Source organism: Gobio gobio (assembly GCF_949357685.1).
Source record: "Gobio gobio genome assembly, chromosome: 13".
NCBI classification, from domain to species: Eukaryota; Metazoa; Chordata; class Actinopteri; order Cypriniformes; family Gobionidae; genus Gobio; species Gobio gobio.
The window spans coordinates 31,383,556-31,402,770 of NC_137106.1; the positions used below are offsets into that span (position 1 = coordinate 31,383,556).

At 36.8% G+C, this 19,215-nt stretch overlaps 1 protein-coding gene across 2 annotated transcripts in view; it reads left to right on the plus strand.

The window, feature by feature from the left end:
• nrxn3a (neurexin 3a) overlaps positions 1 to 19,215 on the plus strand; it is a 353,303-nt gene that overhangs the window by 115,428 nt on the left and 218,660 nt on the right. For both annotated transcript variants that reach the window (XM_079833565.1, XM_079833566.1), the window contains 6 exons: positions 1,435 to 1,461; positions 4,898 to 5,017; positions 5,481 to 5,862; positions 6,904 to 7,094; positions 7,183 to 7,356; positions 11,992 to 12,111. In XM_079833565.1, coding sequence (XP_079689691.1) covers positions 1,435 to 1,461; positions 4,898 to 5,017; positions 5,481 to 5,862; positions 6,904 to 7,094; positions 7,183 to 7,356; positions 11,992 to 12,111 — 1,014 coding nt within the window. The remainder of the gene's footprint in view (positions 1 to 1,434; positions 1,462 to 4,897; positions 5,018 to 5,480; positions 5,863 to 6,903; positions 7,095 to 7,182; positions 7,357 to 11,991; positions 12,112 to 19,215) is intronic.

A 19,215-nucleotide genomic window follows, 5' to 3' on the forward strand; every position in this document is an offset into this window, starting at 1 on the left:
CATTTGTGCTTTGGTTGGTATTTCCTTTCTGTTACATCACCTCCTTTTAACCACCATCGCCTCTCCCTCCCCTCACCCATTCTCTGACACACATTCTCCATGCTTTGTCAAAAGATGGTATTCACCCCTTCAAAGGCCCTTAGCCTGCGGCCCGGTCGGCAAACAGCCCGAGAACAGAGCTCTCAGCTTCACCTGCAGCTGGTACTGTAGCACCTCTCAATCCTCAACCCAACACCTATTACTGTTAGATGGGAGATGAGAGACCCTAACTGGTCATTAAGTCACTGTGTCATCATTAAAGGAAGTGACATAACTCACACCTCACTCCAGGAAACGGCCTGAGGTTTAACAGTAGCACTGATCATCTGTGACAGCTCAGCCATAGTAGAGACAAACATAGCCCACACACTGTAAACATACCGATAGAGACAAGAATGTATTATGACTGCATACACAGAGAAATCATCTGGAATGATTTGACAGCCTGTCAGCAATAAAACACACATCAACTGCATACATGCTCTATGCATATCACTAGAAGTACGCTCAGGACTTTCCTATCTTCCAAAATACAAAGTTATTTACTACTAGAATGACGCGGACCACTACAACTATGCGTTTACAACAATGCCAACACTAATACCGTATGTTTATAGAGATTGTAGTATATTAAGTCCTCATTTGAGTGATCAGATCTCAGGAAGATCTAGTTGGAGGTACAGAGGCCACTGCATGGTGCTGGTGCTTATTGGATCGAGGCTGTTTGCTCCCACTTTTCTGTTGCGGTTGACGACACATGGTAAATCCAGCCACACAGAGCCCAACCCAGTGCACGAAGCCATCAAAATGAGAAGGCAAGCTTGAAATAATTATTTTACCATTTTAGCGCCATTCAATTGATCAGTGCTCAAGAAACATGCCCTAACACCAACTTCTTGCTAAATGTATTTAAGCTATTAAAGCATATTTAGCTAATGAGCTGGTGTGATTTCTATGGGGCAGGACCTCAGATAAATCAACTAAAAGCATAATTTGAATCAAATCAAATAAAGCTCTGGGTTGAATAGTCTTTGTGGTTGGTGAGCTCCAAGCGGCCATTTTATAATTTATTTATAAACTAAACATTGCTTATAAGGCATATATCGGTGTTTCCTAATGTTTCAAATCCATTTAGCAGTAAAATAATCATTAAATCATTGTTTTATTCATAGACATGATTATGTACAGCATCTCTAATTCTTGTACAGTTGCAGCTAAGCCAGTGATTTTGTGCTGTCTTTACATTCAATTATAATGTTTTTGATTAATACCAAAAAAATGGCCGCCTCTTTGCATGTGGACGTCCCCGGAAGGGTGGAATTATTGTTTTTGGATGTCTGCAGCTGTAACCTTGAAGGATGCAATTTCATCTGTCACTTATTTTCCCCCATCTAGACTGTATCAGGATAAACTGTAACTCCAGTAAGTTAACACTCAAGTTTCATTTTGCTCCTAATGATTCTCTTGTTGAAACAAATGTCTTATGCCTTTTCCTCCATTTAGTCAAGGAGAGTTTGCATCTAGTGAAAGGGTCAGTTGACGGATCTCTCCAATCACGATTATCAAATGGTGGTGACTTAATAATCATGGCTTGTTTTTGATGGCCTGTAATTTCCCTGTCATGTAAATCTATTTCCTACCCTGTTAGCATAATTTATAGAAAGGTCTTAATTTGAACTTAAAAGTTGAGGGTATCTTCTAAACAATGTCGTTTTTTTTTTTACGGCCTTTAGTAAGGAATGCAGTATTTGAGTTTAAAGTGGTGCATGCATAATTATGAGATATTAATGTGCATGCGGAAATTTTTAAATTATTTTTTTTAAATAAAATAATTACAGTTTATAATTGGAAGTCAGATTATGAAGTCACCACATAACAATTTTTCCTAAAATTGCATACTGAGCACATGAAATTGTGCCTGTTTATAATGGCATCTAATTGCAGCTTATTCCAATGATATGATGCAATATGCTTTTGTCCTATTTCTGTTTGTTGGTTTATATGTTTGCCGGGGTGATTGTTTTTTAAGTCAAACAAATTTTAAGCTTATTAACGTATGGCTTAATACACAATTTTTAAAACAAAAATTATGCTAAAAGAAACATCACTTGCAGATATTAGAAGTACATAAATGACTTTGTTCAATACTATTAATTTATCTATAATATTTTGTTAATGATTGATATTTTGCACTGTTTTATACTATTATACTATTAGCAGGGAAACACATTTCTACAGTTTTGGCAAAAACAATGCTTTTACTCAAAAATAGGTCTTGGATTCTCTCAATGACACTGTGTTCTGATGTGAAACTAAAAAGGTTATGATATGTTAGAGAAATATTTTATCATTTGTGTAAGAAAACCACTATGAACTAACTATGATTTTCTCACTTTGAAAGGTAAGAATGTCTCATTGCAGTTGTCTTGTATTTGCTTATATATATGTCTATGAATGATGAATACTGTATATAAATGGCTTGCATGCCTTATGAATCTTGATAAAACTATGGTTGTTTGTTCAGGAGCGGTTTTATATGCTGTTTATATGTTTCTATCCTTAAATAATAATCTTCCAGTGGTGTGATAATACAAACGTCACGGTTGGATTCTGTGTGACTATCCTTACAATGAGTGTACAGAAAGTGACTTTAAAGTGTTTGTGCCAGATAATGAGTGCTGGTGGTGTATTAGAGAGCCTAGCCCTGCTGGAAATGTACCAAGTAAACCAGTAACCCACAACTTCACCTCCATCAGTCATTCTGATCAAGTAGCAAACACTCACTCCATGCTAGATTAGTCTCACATCCCTTTACCTGCGCCATTTCACACTTTACATCACTCAGATTAATATAATGCCACTAATTATAATGACGTGCTTATCAGAGCTATTAGTTCTTAAGCCCCTGTTACGAGAGCTGCATTTTTAAAAGCTCTAAGATTATACCTGCATACGGCAGTGGAATCTGTGCAGAAAGTCTTTGATACTGCTGGATTTATGCATTAGTGGTGCCACCCTGGTAAGGCGAGCTGAGAGATTTGTGCTTTCAACGTATGATAATAGTTTCTATGGCTTGTTTTGATCTGTTATCATTCTTTGTGAAATTATGAGAAGAACAATGTTAACCTTACAGAGTCAAAGCTGTGTTGCAACTGTACAGTAGATTACAGTGCACTAGATATTGCTATTGGCATGGCATCGTGTAGGGATGATCTACTTGACATGATAAATCGTCGTAACAATGTCAGTGATGGGAGGTTGTGAGCTTGATGTTGGTCGAAACACATTTATGCCAGTGTTGAATAGGGTGGAAGGTAATATTTTTTCTCAGGAACTACTGATAACTGCATGCTGGTACATAACACAATTTCCCAGGAGCCAAGAGATTTTGAGGGATGTCGAGCGTGAATGCATGCTCTGAGCTGAATCCAAAGCACCTCACTGCTCTCCTCTGTGACTACTTAACTCCTCAAATGTATTGCATCATAACAAAATATATTTCTTTCTTGTATATATACTCTGATTCTGACTAAAGGTGAAGCATGTAATTTCTGCATCACTGGTGTTACTAAAAAGAATTGTAAAACTAATGGTTTTTCAAGGTTTCCCATACACACTCCCATCTACAGTCGAATCAAAAACTATTCAGACACCAAATATAATTTTTTACTGGTGGGTGCAGGACACTATAGTTCATTTATGTAAGTGAGGATGGCACAATAAAGTGAACTGTGACATATTATACCCCAAAATTCTTCATACAGTGGACTACCAGTAAAATCGACCTGACTATGTTTTGCTTAAGTGTTTTTTCTTTAATTGCTAATGCGACCTTTTACACCACAGACTGAACAAAATTAATCATTGCTTGGTAATTGGTTGACCTAAATTGGTATTATCTAATTGTGCATTTCAATTTAACAGCTGATTGGTTGATTGATACATACCTTTCTATCAAAGTTATCTGACATTATCAAGATGAATTTGTGGCAGTTTAACTCTGAGTTCTTGTCATATTTTATTACCATTTTCGAAACTATACACTCTAAAAAAAGCTGGGATAAAAACAACCCAAGTTGGGTTGAAAATGGACTAACCCAGCAATTGGGTTGTTTTAACCCAGTGAATGGGTCGTTTTAACCCAGTGGTTGGGTTAAATGTTTGCTTAAAACAACCCAATCACTGGGTTAAAACAACCCAATTGCAACCCAACTTGGGTTGTTTTTAACCCAGCATTTTTTAGAGTGTAGCGAATAAACTGTGATAATGTGAGCAAATGTTGAAAGTGTCTGAATACATTTAGGTTTGACTGTACCATTGGTTGGGCAAGCATATAGCCCCGCCCCAAACTCACACTATTGGTTGAGCCAGTGTTGTCTCTGCCTATTAATTTAGAATAAGAAAATTGCTTTAAAATGACAGTTTACCTTCAAAAAGTTATTTGCCTGTCTGTTATAAAGCAGAGAAATAAATGTATGCATAAGGGAAGGAGTCTTTTGTACATTGACATACTAACTTTGAGAACTTTGTCCTTGAGTGTTATATCAAGACCTTTTATGAGTAAAAGCCATTATTTCAGGGTTATGTTTTGAAGTGATTATTGTGGAAAAACAAAGAGGACACAAAATTAGCTTAACATTATAGCTTGTTTGTGTGTATTATTCAATAGCATCTGCACCAAACCTCTGCTTTCTCTTTTTGCTTGATCATCTCAATTGCTAAAACTGAAATTATTTGCCGCATGATTCAAATTCAAAAACATAAAAACAAACGTTTTCACTTTTTTCTACATTGAAAGCAAAGGTTTGGTCAGAGACAATTCAGGTTGGCATTAACGTTTCATGACCGTCGTTCTCAGGCAAAGGACCAGAGACACTGTATGCCGGACAAAAACTCAATGATAATGAATGGCATACTGTGCGCGTGATCCGGAGGGGCAAAAGCTACAAGCTAACGGTTGACGATGACGTAGCAGAAGGTACTATCATTGGTCCTCAATCTGAAAGACAACACCATTCTTGATGGGTTATTGTATGTGAGCAGCTATAGATGATTCATGCATATTATTTAAAGCACTTGCTGTTGCAAGAAACTGAAGAAATATGTGAAAGGTTTTGAGAGTTGCTAGTGTTTGCCTTCCGCTACATATTGTGTGGTTTTTATAAACAGTTTGTTGGCAAACTGCATCAGCATATACATTGTTTCTTCAGTTGTTCTCAGTCAAACACTACAGCAATACATAAGTATTAGCTCAGGTTCATTGCTATGCTGACATGATGTAGGACTCACTCTTTGTAACCAGTAGTTGGAGTGTCTGACTCAGTGCTTTTTGGTGTATGTCACTGCATTTGAATTCCTGAACAGCAGTGTTATATTGTTTAAGGGTGTAGTATAGCAGCATTTTTTTCTTGTTTTCCTTTCCAACCTGCTGTGGTTTGTAGGTCAAATGGTGGGCGATCACACCCGGTTAGAGTTCCACAACATTGAGACGGGCGTGATGACCGAGCGCCGTTTCGTCTCCATGATCCCCTCCAGCTTCATCGGTCACCTGCAAAGCCTGAAGTTCAATGGCATGCTGTACATCGACCTGTGCAAGAACGGTGATATCGACTACTGCGAGCTCAACGCTCGCTTTGGCATGCGCTCCATCATCGCAGACCCCGTGACGTTCAAGTCAAAGAGCAGTTACCTGAGTCTAGCGACCTTGCAGGCTTACACATCCATGCACCTTTTCTTCCAGTTCAAGACAACTTCTCCTGACGGATTCATCCTCTTCAACAGCGGGGATGGAAGCGATTTTATCGCTGTGGAGCTGGTGAAAGGGTAAGCCTGTTAAAGAAGAAGTCAGTAACCTTATTTTATTTCATTTTTTACCTTGCCAGTAAAAGTGTTTACAAGGAAACAAGTTGCTTCAATGAACGCTTATGAGAAAGAACTAGCCTAAACAATCTGGAATTGTATGCATTAAATCTTTGCATGCAGAACGGTAGTTGAAGCAAGTAAACTAGAAATATATGAGCTAAACTGTATATTCTGCCTTGTACAGGTAATATAAATTTGTATTGATATTTTGGCATGAACTTAATTGTTTTGACCAATATTTTTTTATCGATATTTACACTTTTTTAAACTTAAATCAATTATCGGTTCTTTAATTTTGAGGCCACTCATAAATGCACAATTTTGTGGGCCAAAAACCGTATTCACAACCACATGTAAACTTAAAAATAAAGTCTTGAAAAGATTTTAGAATATTTTATTTATTTATTTTATTTTTGGTGTCTAAGAATAGTCTAATGTTTTGACCATTTTTCCCGAATCATATTTTTTAACCTATTTGGTTATTATTAGTTATTTAATCTAGTCTAATCTAATCTTTAGTTAAGTCTACCGATAGATGACATAATTTAGTATTTACTGTTAAATAACTTATTTAATGTATTGTTTAAATAAAAGTAAGCCTAAAACAAGCTTTAGATAAATATAATGGCATAAATAATCACAAATGTAATAATGATGATAATTATTGGTCAAATATTTATAATGCATTATGTGTCTGTTGTTGTAATGATGTGGCTATTATTGAGTCAAAAATAAAAAAAATTGATAATTAAATTTTTTTTTTGCATATTGGTTATTGGGTATTTACGAAATTGTGGTTCCAGTCCAAGTTTTTCTCCGAAATAACCTGAGAGACTACTGTTATAAAAAAAAAAAAACAGAAGTGAAAAATGATAGAATTATCCACAATGAGCATGTCGTTCATTGATTTTGTTTATAAAACTGGTGAGAGATTTGGAATGGAATATGGGTATGGCATTTCCACTTTCTCATTAAACTGACCTTCACCTTCCCGTCTTTTAGGTACATACATTATGTGTTTGATCTCGGCAACGGGCCCAATGTAATCAAGGGCAACAGTGACCGAGCTCTCCATGACAACCAGTGGCATAACGTTGTCATCACTAGAGACAACAGTAACGTCCACACGCTCAAAGTCGACGCCAAGGCAGTGAGTCAAGTCGTCAATGGTGCTAAAAATCTGGACCTTAAAGGTATGTAAACAGCTAAAATCCATATATTCTCACGCACCCCATGTAATCATTTACATATTTTACCCCGCGGTCTATTGTATCTGTTCAGGTGACCTCTACATCGCCGGATTGGGGCCGAACATGTATAACAACCTGCCGAAACTCGTGGCCTCCAGGGACGGCTTTATGGGTTGCCTGGCATCTGTGGACCTGAACGGTCGCCTTCCGGACCTCATAAACGACGCCTTGTTCCGCAGCGGTCAGATTGAGCGAGGATGCGAAGGTACACCCTCTTACAACTCTAGCTCGAGGAGCCCGTTCTTTCTCATGAATGCAAACAGTAGTTCCACCTCCACCTCACTGAGCCATCACTCCATCTTTTTCACCCTGCTTGTCTCATCTCTCACCCAGCCAGCTCTCTGTTGAGCCCACTGGCGTATTAATAGTCTTATTGGCCACATTGGTCATGCTAGGATCAGCCAAGTCTTTGTTTGTATCATTTTGGGACATTTATTATGAACATACTTACAGAGGGAATATTTACATTGCAGTATTTTGAGTCAAGGTGAACTTTATGCATTTGATCTGATGTGTTTTGACCTTAAACCATTAAAAATAAAAAAAATAAAACAAGAATATGGGCAGCTATTAAGTAATTATGACGACAAATGTGTGTAAAAAATATATAATGTGTGTATATATATATATATATATATATATATATATATATATATATATATATATATATATATATATATATATATATGCACTACCGTTTACAAGTTTATATATAATGTTTATTTGTAAAAGAAAAATATGTTTTGAATGGAAATAAACATTAGCATACTGTATGAAATAATTGCATAATAAAAGTCTCTGTGCATTTAACTAATATCATGCCTATTTAATTCCGTATTATAGTAATCTTACACCAGAATAAAAATTTTAAAATCCTTCAACATAATTTACATAAATATCTTGAAAGACAAAATTACGTAAGAATTTAACATTTTGCATTCAAATTAAATTAAAGATACTATGGTCATATAACCAGCATCAAAATGTTGTACTGTATGTTAAATGCCAAACTTGTTACAAAAAAAGGGCACAGATCACTTGATATCCAAACACACAAGAATATTTCTTCACTTACTCATTGCTAATATCCATTTTTGTATGTACATGAGATCTCTGCCATATTTCAATGCATGCTTATATCTTTGTTTTCTGTACATTTATTGTGTAGGTTTGATTTTTTTTTTTTTTTTTTGTAAGTCTTTCACTTTTTTTGTTCTCAGTGTTCTCTTTTCTTAATTTGATCCATTATAGTCTTGTTTGAGTAAAACTTTGTGTGTAACGATTTTCTTGCCTGTCCATCCATCACAAAATGATTTGTCCGTCACATTTCCATCGTACATCACATCCGAATTTTGTCTCGAACAAAAAACCTCCTTTTATGTTGAGTATCCTACATGTTGCGTTTACATATGTTGTTGAGCAAAGAATAAAATGGTATCAACCTAAATCGTTTGGTCTTTTGTTGTATCATCTTCACATTTTGTTGCTTGATTCCATGGCGTGTGTGTGACATGTCAGCATGCTTGATAATCGGATACAGAAGTCTGGGACTGTTTTCCAAAGACAAAAAGCTACTAAGATCTAGTTTACGAACAGAGATGGAAATGCACATTTAATGGTTTAATGTCAAAGTGTGTGCAATTTATCAGTGTTGCAAACCATAAACTTTATATAGACGACCTTCCCTGTTAAAGCTTTTGGAACCTGCATTGTGTGATCCAGAAAAACAAAAGAATATGTTCAACTTTAACATTTAATCCCACACATTTTCAGAACACAGGCTGCCAGCAGATTTTCTGATATAGCCGACTTGCTTCAATGCATATCTTTAAGATGTACCTGTCATATTTTATAAGCAGAGACATTTCCGACACCATTTGAATTCAGTTCTTCATTTCATACATGAATAGAACAACTTTGTGTGTGTGTGTGTTTTATGTTTATCTCTCCCGCACAGCATCCAAAAGTGAACGTGAGTAGGTTTTTATGTTCACAGCCCAGCATGAAAGAAACATCACTCTGTACTGTATGTGCACAGTAAAACTGTAAGCCGTGTATGGAATGGCGCCACAATGGCAACAGAATTCTTGCTGGTTCATATGCAATGAATGCTCCGTTCTGTTGTAATGAAGCTTTTCATCCACCAGATGGCAATGATGCACCTGTGCTTAGGAAGGCGAGGGCTCGATTACATGCTGCAGTATTGCAGGGGAACATTTTGTTTTCGCAGAATGCAACATCATTAAAATGTCCCCTCTCTCTAACCACTTGCTTTATATAATCTTAGCAGTTCCGGTTGATTCACATTAGCATTAGCACATTCTCATGCCCATTTTGCGCATCTGAAAGTCCTTTTAACATTTTTGCTGTCGGAAAACAATGGACTAGAGCAGAATATGCAAAGGAAACCTGATTTTTGTTCTGCATGTTTGTGGCTGATTATAAACTGTAAATGAGATCAAGTTCATCAGCATATGCCGTTTTACTTTTATTTGCAGCTAAAGACTTTCACTTTTGTTCAACCCAGCCATGCTGAATCCACCCATCAGTTTCATTACTATTATTGTTATCAGTATCATTATTTTTAACCCATGGTATGGTAGCTCAAGAGTGCAAACCCTTCCTAAGAATGGTAAAGCATGTCCTGTTAGTAAAGCCTTTGCTTTATTAACAGAAGCCATCGACCACGTTCTTACCTGTTTGATTGTTTTCGCTTTTCTGTTTCTTGCTTTACAAAGTTGGTTTCACCAAAGCAGATCTACAAGGTATATAAGGTTCAATTCCATTCCATTCAAGCTGCTGTTTGTCTTGTGCCAGTTTGTTTTGTACTCTTCCCAATACCCAGACATAAAGCGGACACTAGCTGGTTCACTGTAACAATGTCTTGGTATAAAATGGTTCACTTCTTTCCAAAAGACGATGCCCTTGGTTTTTTTACTGAAGGTCGTGAGACTTGCAAAGTGAGAAGAGAAAAGTAATGATTGCAACTGAGAGTCTGCATTAATAAAACATGAGCCCTCCTGTATAATTAAGTCCCCACGTCCTGTTTTGCTGTATCTTGTCTTGTTTCGTTTTTTTTTTTACACTAACGACATTCAGCAGAGAGAGAAACTGGCTTAGGAGAATCCATTAAATGTCTCGCCATGGGTTACTTCTCGCCTGTCTTTAGATGCACTGAACAGCAATATGATTAGCAAAATAATTAATAGAATTAGCACAAAAAATCCATCTGGAAATGTCGGCACGCTACCATAGACTTTAAACTCAGATAGTGTCCCGCTGAGCATGTAAACTCGGGACAGATGTGATTTCGACATTATTATTTAAGCAATATCACAAATACGAGTGCTTGTTGCTGAAGTGAATAATGTCACAGCTTCATTTTTGCTCCAGTATTGTTGTGGGTCATTTATGTTATGCAGTGGATAAAGAGCTTTACAACAATGGTAAACAATAAATAAATCATACAGTAATTTTTTGCACTTTTACAGTTTTGGCAGTTTTTCGTGTTTTCCAGTGCATTAGACCAGGGGTTCAATTCACTCGATAAAAGAATATTAGCTATGATTTTCATTTTTAAAAAATCCTGAATTTAGCATTTTATTCAGTATAATTGGGAGTAAGTACTTTTTTTTTTTTTTTTTTTTTTTACGAGAAATTAATATTCTTGAGCACTAAATCAGCATATTAGAGTGATTTCTGAAGGATCATGTTTCACTGAAGACTGGAGTTATGATGCTGATGTAAACCAGTTGTTTTACATTGTAATACTATTTCACAATATTACTGTACTTTATATTTGATCAAATAGATAAATGAATTAAAAAATTACAAATCTTACTGGCCCCAAACTTCCGAAACCGTATGGAACGGGAATGTGACACTGCATAATATGAATGACCCTTATCAGCACTTTTGAAACTGTGCTTGACCTGTCGAATTAACGGACTGGAACTAAATTGTATAATCTCAGTAAATCTGTACAAACCAAAAAATACTCAAAATCTCTCTGAACTAAAGGCGAGTTTACATAATGAAATGTTTGAGCTAACGTGCCACTATGACTGAACAACATAGGCTCACTGTGATTATTCTCTCAGATTTTCAATTTGATACCATTTTGATAGCCAAAACTGGGGTGAATCATTTTATGTTGAACTTTTACATAGTACTGAAGTTGCACTTTGCGTTGCACAGTAAATGCGCTTTTAGCTCCCCCCTCCCCCCCTGTAAAACTAAAGTTTTTGTTTGTGGTTAACCTCTTGTTTTTGCAGTTGTATTTCACAAGAAAAATGCACTCAAAGCCAGTTTTTTTGCAATTATCTTGTTTACACGGTTAATTCAGGGGGAATGCATACACCCTCTTACTCTGAATTGGGTAATGAGCTCTATTGTTCTTGCTGCATTCCCTCAAAATGAACCCAAGTGTGCCAAAACACAGGATGTGTTTGGAACACACTCAACTTGACTGCACGTGGCTGGTGTGCACACTATTGTTCTTAACATGTGTAACAATAGTACACACTGGACTATGTACACATCTCGCTATTAAATGTTGTCATTGACCTTTGTTCCCCTGTGCAGATGTGAGAAAGTTCATGCTTGGCCCCATGTCTGAATCTACTTTTGTAATAAGCCATGTTGAATATGTCTAGAGTATGATGGTTTTTTACTAAAATCCAGTCGTTTATAGGGAATGCCACGTTTGTTCAACAGCTTTCGGGATGTTTTTCTACTAACCCAAACTGCATGTGTACTGATACACACACCTGCATGGCACCTTAACAGCATGACGGGACGTTTGCCCCCAGTATTACATTGCTCTGCTTTGCTACCATAGGTCCTAGCACTACATGCCAAGAAGACTCCTGTGCCAACATGGGGATCTGCATCCAGCAATGGGAGAACTACACCTGTGACTGTTCAATGACCTCCTACACGGGGACGCAGTGTAATGACCGTAAGTCACCCTCCGCCCCGTGCCGTTTCCACATCCTCTCTGTCTCTTGTTTATTTCAATCTTCGTTTCACTTGTTTACACAATTTTAATGGTCACAAGGACCCACTCTATGAAAGTTTAATTGAGCACGTTGTAATCCGCATAGCAAATGTTACACAAACACTAATGGTTTTTGGCTGCACGATATACAAAATATTGTACATCACACACACACACACACACACACACTGCATTCATGTTCTGAAGACCCGCTTGAAGACGACAAAGGTACGTGTTGATCACTACTTTCTGATGCTGGTAAAATATGCTGTGTTGATTAAATATTATTTAAAGAGTTTCTACAAATTAGTGTAGAAAAATTATTAAATAGTCAAATTTAAGAGATTACTAAAATACAATATATTTTTTTTGACTATTCAATTCATTTTAAAAAGTGTTTATATATATATTTATTGTATTTATTTTGTATTTAGTTAATTTTAAAGAAAGTGTATATATATATACAGCACAATCACACTGACTTTATACATCAACACAAAAACACCAGGAGATAATTTTGGTTTAAAAAATCATTCAGAAAAGTTAAGTTAGTTCTGAGACAAGGTTCTTGTTTGCTAATGCATTGATTTGATATAGTTATCAAATTGAAATATGTTTGTACATCATTAAGTGTGTCTTATGTTTCCAAATCATTTATGATGCCACTATATTGTGTTATATTTATCAGGAATTGTTAAGTGAAATAAAGATGGGGTCCGTTCTTCATACCTCGCATAATACATCTGAGATGATTTGACAGATCCCAGATCTTCTAATCGTGATAACTGATCTCTGGCTAATTTGGTTTTTCAAAAGAATTTGCAGATTGGATTAAAATATCTGGATTAAGTTATTTAAGATTACTGCGCGTTCCTGTGTTCCCTGAAGAGGGGAGATACATCGATACTCGAAACCACAATCAGCAATGCAGCGATTGGCTGGCGTCAAGACAGCAACGTAATGACATCTTATAATTAAAAAAGCCACCTGGCAAAAAAAACTTGACAAATAAAAAATATAAAAACCAATTTTAAAAAAGCACAAATTTCTGGACTTTTATAAGGAAACAGCCAAACGACCAAACCAACATAAAAGTTATAATAGATAAATGAAATGTGCACTGTTTTTTTTTTTTATATTCACGATTTTATAGTATTTGTACACCCTTTGCATTTGTAATTAGCAATTCATTTAATTTTTAAGTCAATGTGAAGCTGATTGGTTACATGACATCATTAATTAAAGTTTCCTAACGGTCAAGATCAAGTATTTGCATCTCATGCGCTGCATCAAGCCATCCCATAATATCTGTCACCACTCAAATTAATGCACGGCTCAGAGTAACTGTACAGTATGTGTGTAAGACTGCAATAACATTATAAAATAATTATTCTATCAAAAATAAATCTCTTAATCAAGTGGCTGTGTCTATAGTATACTATACTACAACATTATAATATTATTTTCAAATACATTTTTATAGTATTATTTAAAATGATTATTGCCCCTGGTTCAGCAATGAACTCTTGTAATAAAGTAGCGGTGGCTGGGACAGATTTTAAGTATCACCTCAAGATGCAGTCTTATCCTGTTTACATGAAATAAGCCTGCTCCGGAGCCGGTTTGATCTTCCGGACCTGTTGCTATGACAGCAAGTCCAGGATGAGCGTCGAAGAACCAAACAATCCAAGATCATGCCAAATCGTCAACAATCAAATCCGGCTGAGTTAGCGACGTGCGAAGAACGGACCCCTGATTGCCATGAAACTCATTACCATCAGAGAGACACAATATCATAAAGTCTGCTCACCACCGGCCCTTTAAAGTTCAAATCCTTAATCACTTCACTGAACTCTTCATGGATTTAATCAGATCTGATTATGTTAACGGTGGGTGTTGGAAGTAAAAATATGATAACACTGCACGGGGAGGCCTATATGACAGGACACGGTTGATCTATTTGGACGACCCTTTGCATTACAGGTCAGCATGTATCATATCTGTCTTAAGAGCCCCGGATAACCAGAATCAATCAACAACAATGCACTTCTACCACGAAGAGTCGCTCTTTATTCTATAGGCATAATGATGGCATTCTTTTGACATCACAGCCACAATAAAAAGGTGTTATCTTGAGTCGGTGGAGATAAACACCATCCCTACAGACGCAGAAAGCGCCTCGGTGAGAATGCGATATGACTGTGATTGCCTTCCTCCCCTCCGCCGCAAGAACAACACAGTTGACCTTCCAGAGATTGAAGACTGACATGCATAATAGTACTCTAGCCTGCTGCTTTGACACCTCGTTTTTTTTTGTTTTGTGAGAGGCAGCAGTGAATCAAAAGCATGTTAGTGAAGATAGGGACGGACTTAATTGAATAATGCAGAGAGAGTGATGTGTGCATGTCGGCTTTGTCAGTCTGGGAGAATTTCTGACTTACTGCTGTACGGGAAAGAAATCAAAGGAGTGTGTTTTTGTAGTCGCTGCTTTTATTCTTAGGGATACGAAAGCTTAAAGGGTTAGTTCACACAAAAATGAAAATTCTGCCATTAATTACTTAGCCTCATGTCGTTCGACACCCGTAAGACCTTTGTTCATCTTTGGAACACAAATGAAGATATTTTAGTTGAAATCCGATGGCTCAGAAAGACCTCCATTGTCACAATGCACTTTACACTCTCAAGACCCATAAAAGGTACTAAAGACGTCATTACAAAGTCCATCTCACTACAGTGGTTCTACAATAACTTTATAAAGCGACGAGAATAGTTTTTGTGTCTGTGACCGGTGTTTACCAAGCTTGATGACTGATGATCCAAAAAAAATAAATTGAGTCGACTATTAAAAATAACAGCTGAACATAAGTTCACAAATAATGTATATTGTTTAAAGGGGATGTCTAATCTATTTCATGCATTCTGACTTGAGAGTTGGATTCTCATGCTAAACATGAGTTTAGAGTTCAAAAAATGAGTTGGACGTATGACGGAGCATTTCTGTTCCAAAAACACTTCTTCAGGATTCGTATAAGCTCTGGAAAGTTTTTTTCAGAGTATGGCCCTCTATGACGTCATAAAGGGTGGAATTCCTTGTATGGGCGCTTCTCCCGGATGAGTGCGTGCGCACATCAACCAGAGCGATAGCAAGAGCTCGCCCATCAACGAGCTTCGTTCGGATTACGGAAGCCGTCAACAGCAGTGTCATTTTGTTTTTAGACCTCAAAATCAACAATGTCACTAAAGAAGTGTGTTTTTGGTTGTGAGGGAAAGATAACCTGCGATAATCCAGCGTTAACGGAATAGTATACTGTTTGTTTTTCCGGAGCAGCAACGGAGTTGTGCAAGTGTGTTTGTTTGTTCCTGGCATTTCGGTGACAAATGTTTTATAAACAAGGCCCAGTTCGACTCTGGATTTGCAGATCTTTTAAAACTGAAAGATGGAGCGGTCCCAGCGATAAAAGACCCCGGTCATGAGTTGAAACCGCAGGCGGCGAGTAAAACTGCATCTGGTTAGTTGGCAATCGGCGCGTAAGTGCATATAATGTAAACAACACAAATGTATTGTGAATTGAGAGTTATACAGGGATAATGCCATGATTTATTGTGCGTGTGTGTGTGGTGTGTGTGCTCGTGACTCTTTAGCTCCGCCCACTGCACACCTACAAGAGCTCGGCTGTTTTAGGAAAGAATCGGTACTGCATATCTGTCTTTTATAATTCTGATAAAACTAAAGACTTTTCGGCGATATGAATGATGCAATATGTCTCAATAGGTACTCAAGATTAATATGAGATTTGGCAGAAACTGTGTGTGTTATGTACCCTTAAAATTGTTACTGCCTTTAGTTATTATTTTGTAATAAATATATAAATAAAAAACTACTTGGTTTTAATAAATAGAACATTAATTACATAGTTAATGTAGCCTATTTGGCTTCTATTTCTTATGTAGTGTTCATTTCACCAGAAAAATGTGACAACGTAACTGGGACGGGACGGTGTAGTGACACATGGCAGGTCATTTTGTTTAGTTTTTAAAAAAATAATTAATATAGGGCATTAATAATGAATTTGATGTCCATGTTTGTAGACGAAACAGAGTATTTCTTATGTGATGCTTATGTGATGTGATGTGATGTATTTGCAGACTGAACCGCTCTAGTTACTATTTAACACTAGGTGGCAGTAATGTTTTAGTTAGAGACGAAAGCGGCCACTGAAGTCTGTTATGTGCCAGAACATCTCATAAAATTTGAATGCTTGAATAATTCATTATTATGTAGCACCATCGGTTGTGAGTAAATATTTCAGGAAAATGTATTCTCACATGTTCTTTACTCACAATTTGGCTGAGATTTCTTTTTTTTTTTGTGTGATTTAGAGACTACAGATCAAGACATTGCAAACTAGGAATCTTTTTTTTGTTTCAAAATAAGACTTTCATTTGACAATAGAAATCATCAGTCTTTAAGGTGTGATGTTGACTACACAGAGCTGTGAAGTCACATTCAGTTTTCTTATGTTTAAGTATTTTATATTGAATTTTATATTTATAAAAAAATATATAGCAAGGTACATTGGAGAAATGTGTCCTTGAAGCCATTTATATTAAGTTTTTTTTGGGGGGGGGTTGCATAACTGAGCTAATATCTTGTGCAGCTGAGCTGATATTTAATGACATGATACTTTATTCTATCGCAATCATTTGCCCTTTGAAAGGTCAAATCATTTTATTTATAAATAAGCTTCCACTCAGCAAAATGTAATAATTTATTTATCAGTCATGCTTTTTCTTATAACTGTGGTCTGTAATAGATGTGTTTTTAATGCACATCTCTGCGATCAGAATTGGTACCTGCATTAGTTGATCTATTCCTAGCAAAACCAATAAGAAAGATTATATTCTCTAAAGAGCAGTTGTTATCATCCAGTTTTGCCTATATTACCCAGATTTTGCAAATCGTGTGGTGACCCAACACATAATTATATGAGCATCTTTGAGTACCTTGAAAAAGCACTCTATAAATAAAAAGTATGATTCTGCATATATTTAATTTGAGTATATGAATGAATCCACTCAAAAAAACACTAGATATGATTCACTGAATCCAGCAATCACTCTTACACTAACTTGTTCCATCGAAGGAGGCCAGTGATCATCAAAATGCTTTTAGTCAGAATATAAAGCAAATAAAAATATGTTTGCCCTTGGACCCTACATTAAGTTTAAAACCGAGTGGAGTGTTATTGCATTAGACACGAGCTCGTGAGGGAATGAGATGCATTTGTTGCTTCTTTCGAGCAGCTATAGCTAAACAAACGCCAAATTGCAAGCTGGCCCTCGCCTTCCAAGTCTTTGCTTATTAATTTGGACACACTCCGCAATCACGTTGATTGAGCTGCGGTAATAAATGACTGGTTAGAAGCTCCATTGGCTGTTAAATGAACTTGTGGCAAATGAATATTGCTTAAAGGAATTTACCAGCATCCGCTAGGCTAGTGTGAGGTTCAGTCTGAGAACGGAGCTGTTTATTCAGAGGTTTAAACGGCCTCGTTTCATGCAGGATTCTTTTAGTTCCTGAAAGCAAAGCAGTCGGCGCTCAAATTCCACGAGACGCTCACAAATGGCTTTTGAAGGAACTGTTCTACGCGCTTGCTAATGAATTCCCTCAGGTTTTACTGAAGGTGCCTGTCATTTTTTTGTCTTGGCTGAGGGCCCTTGATGGCCGACACATGATGTATCTCCATATAGCTTCATATTTTAGTCGCGCTTTAGATGCGGGGACTCAAAAAACTCAAGGTTCTTGATGATCCTGTTTTATATGCTAAAACTTCTGAAGTGGTTTTACAAATTGCCTAGTTACACAGCAAAGCGATTCTTTTACTTTGTGTTTTCCCACAACATTAATTATCAGGGTTAACATAAAATATTGCTTTGCACAATTTAAATGATACCCATCGGCATTCTTCCACTTTTTTCTCTCATGTCCAACATTTGTTTCATAAATAAATAAATTAAACGACAGATACACAAATAACATGCTGGAGGGATGGATTTGTTTTCCCTCATGTGTGTCTGACACGAACAGAGTCTCGGTAATTAAGGAGCATCTTTTTCTCTGTCTTTGCTGAAGAGGAAAGAGGAGGAGGACGCTTCACGCCCCTGCTGGTAGCGAGACTTCATCAAAGCTGTGTTCTCCTCACTCCATTAGAAACAGGAGAACCCGTCTGAGCCGCACCATCAATTAAGATGGCAACAAAAGCAAAGGCGCACCTTCAGCTATCTCGTGTCCAATGTAGTGTTACTCAGACAATGCATCTCAGCGGAGAGAGAGAAACACATTAGAGATGGAGAGAAGGCCAAGTGCAGGCTTAAATAACAGGAAATGTTCTGCAATTTAATTTTTTTGCTATTTAACCGAGGTGTAAAGGCTTTGACTAGAATTATGAAATGACTTCCGGTATTTCAAATGACTTTCAAGGATTTTTTTTTTTTTTTTAAATGAGGGTGCTTATTTAGCAGGTTAGAAGTTTGAACAAAAGGTTTAGCCTAAGGGATAATGTACAGTCAGACGGTTTTTATTATCGCAACCGACAAGCTGATTGGTCTTATTACTCGGCTACTTTAATCCTAACCATTAAATGATCCCTAAAATCAGAGGGACATGATAGGTGAATCACACTGATGTAGAAGCACTAACCCTGGTTGTAAGCCTAAACTTAACTTAACTATAAACTTAAACTTCCATCAAATCTGATTGGTTGATTGAAATGCCGCTATAAGCTCCACCCCAACACTAGTGTGAGACAGTTGGCTTGACACTGTTGTCCTCACCAAAGATAGATATATATATTGAGCAGGAAATGTTTATTTTTGTTGAGATTATTTCATAATCTTACCTGTTAGCTTCCGCTAAAATAGTCCACTTAATGTTTAAAAATGCATGCTACCTAGCAATAAGACTAACACAGCAACAATATTAACCCTTAATCGCATACCTTGGGTATTTAGTGACCTGGGACGTCATTCACTACCCTCCTTCTTTCATTTTTTTAAAGTTAGACA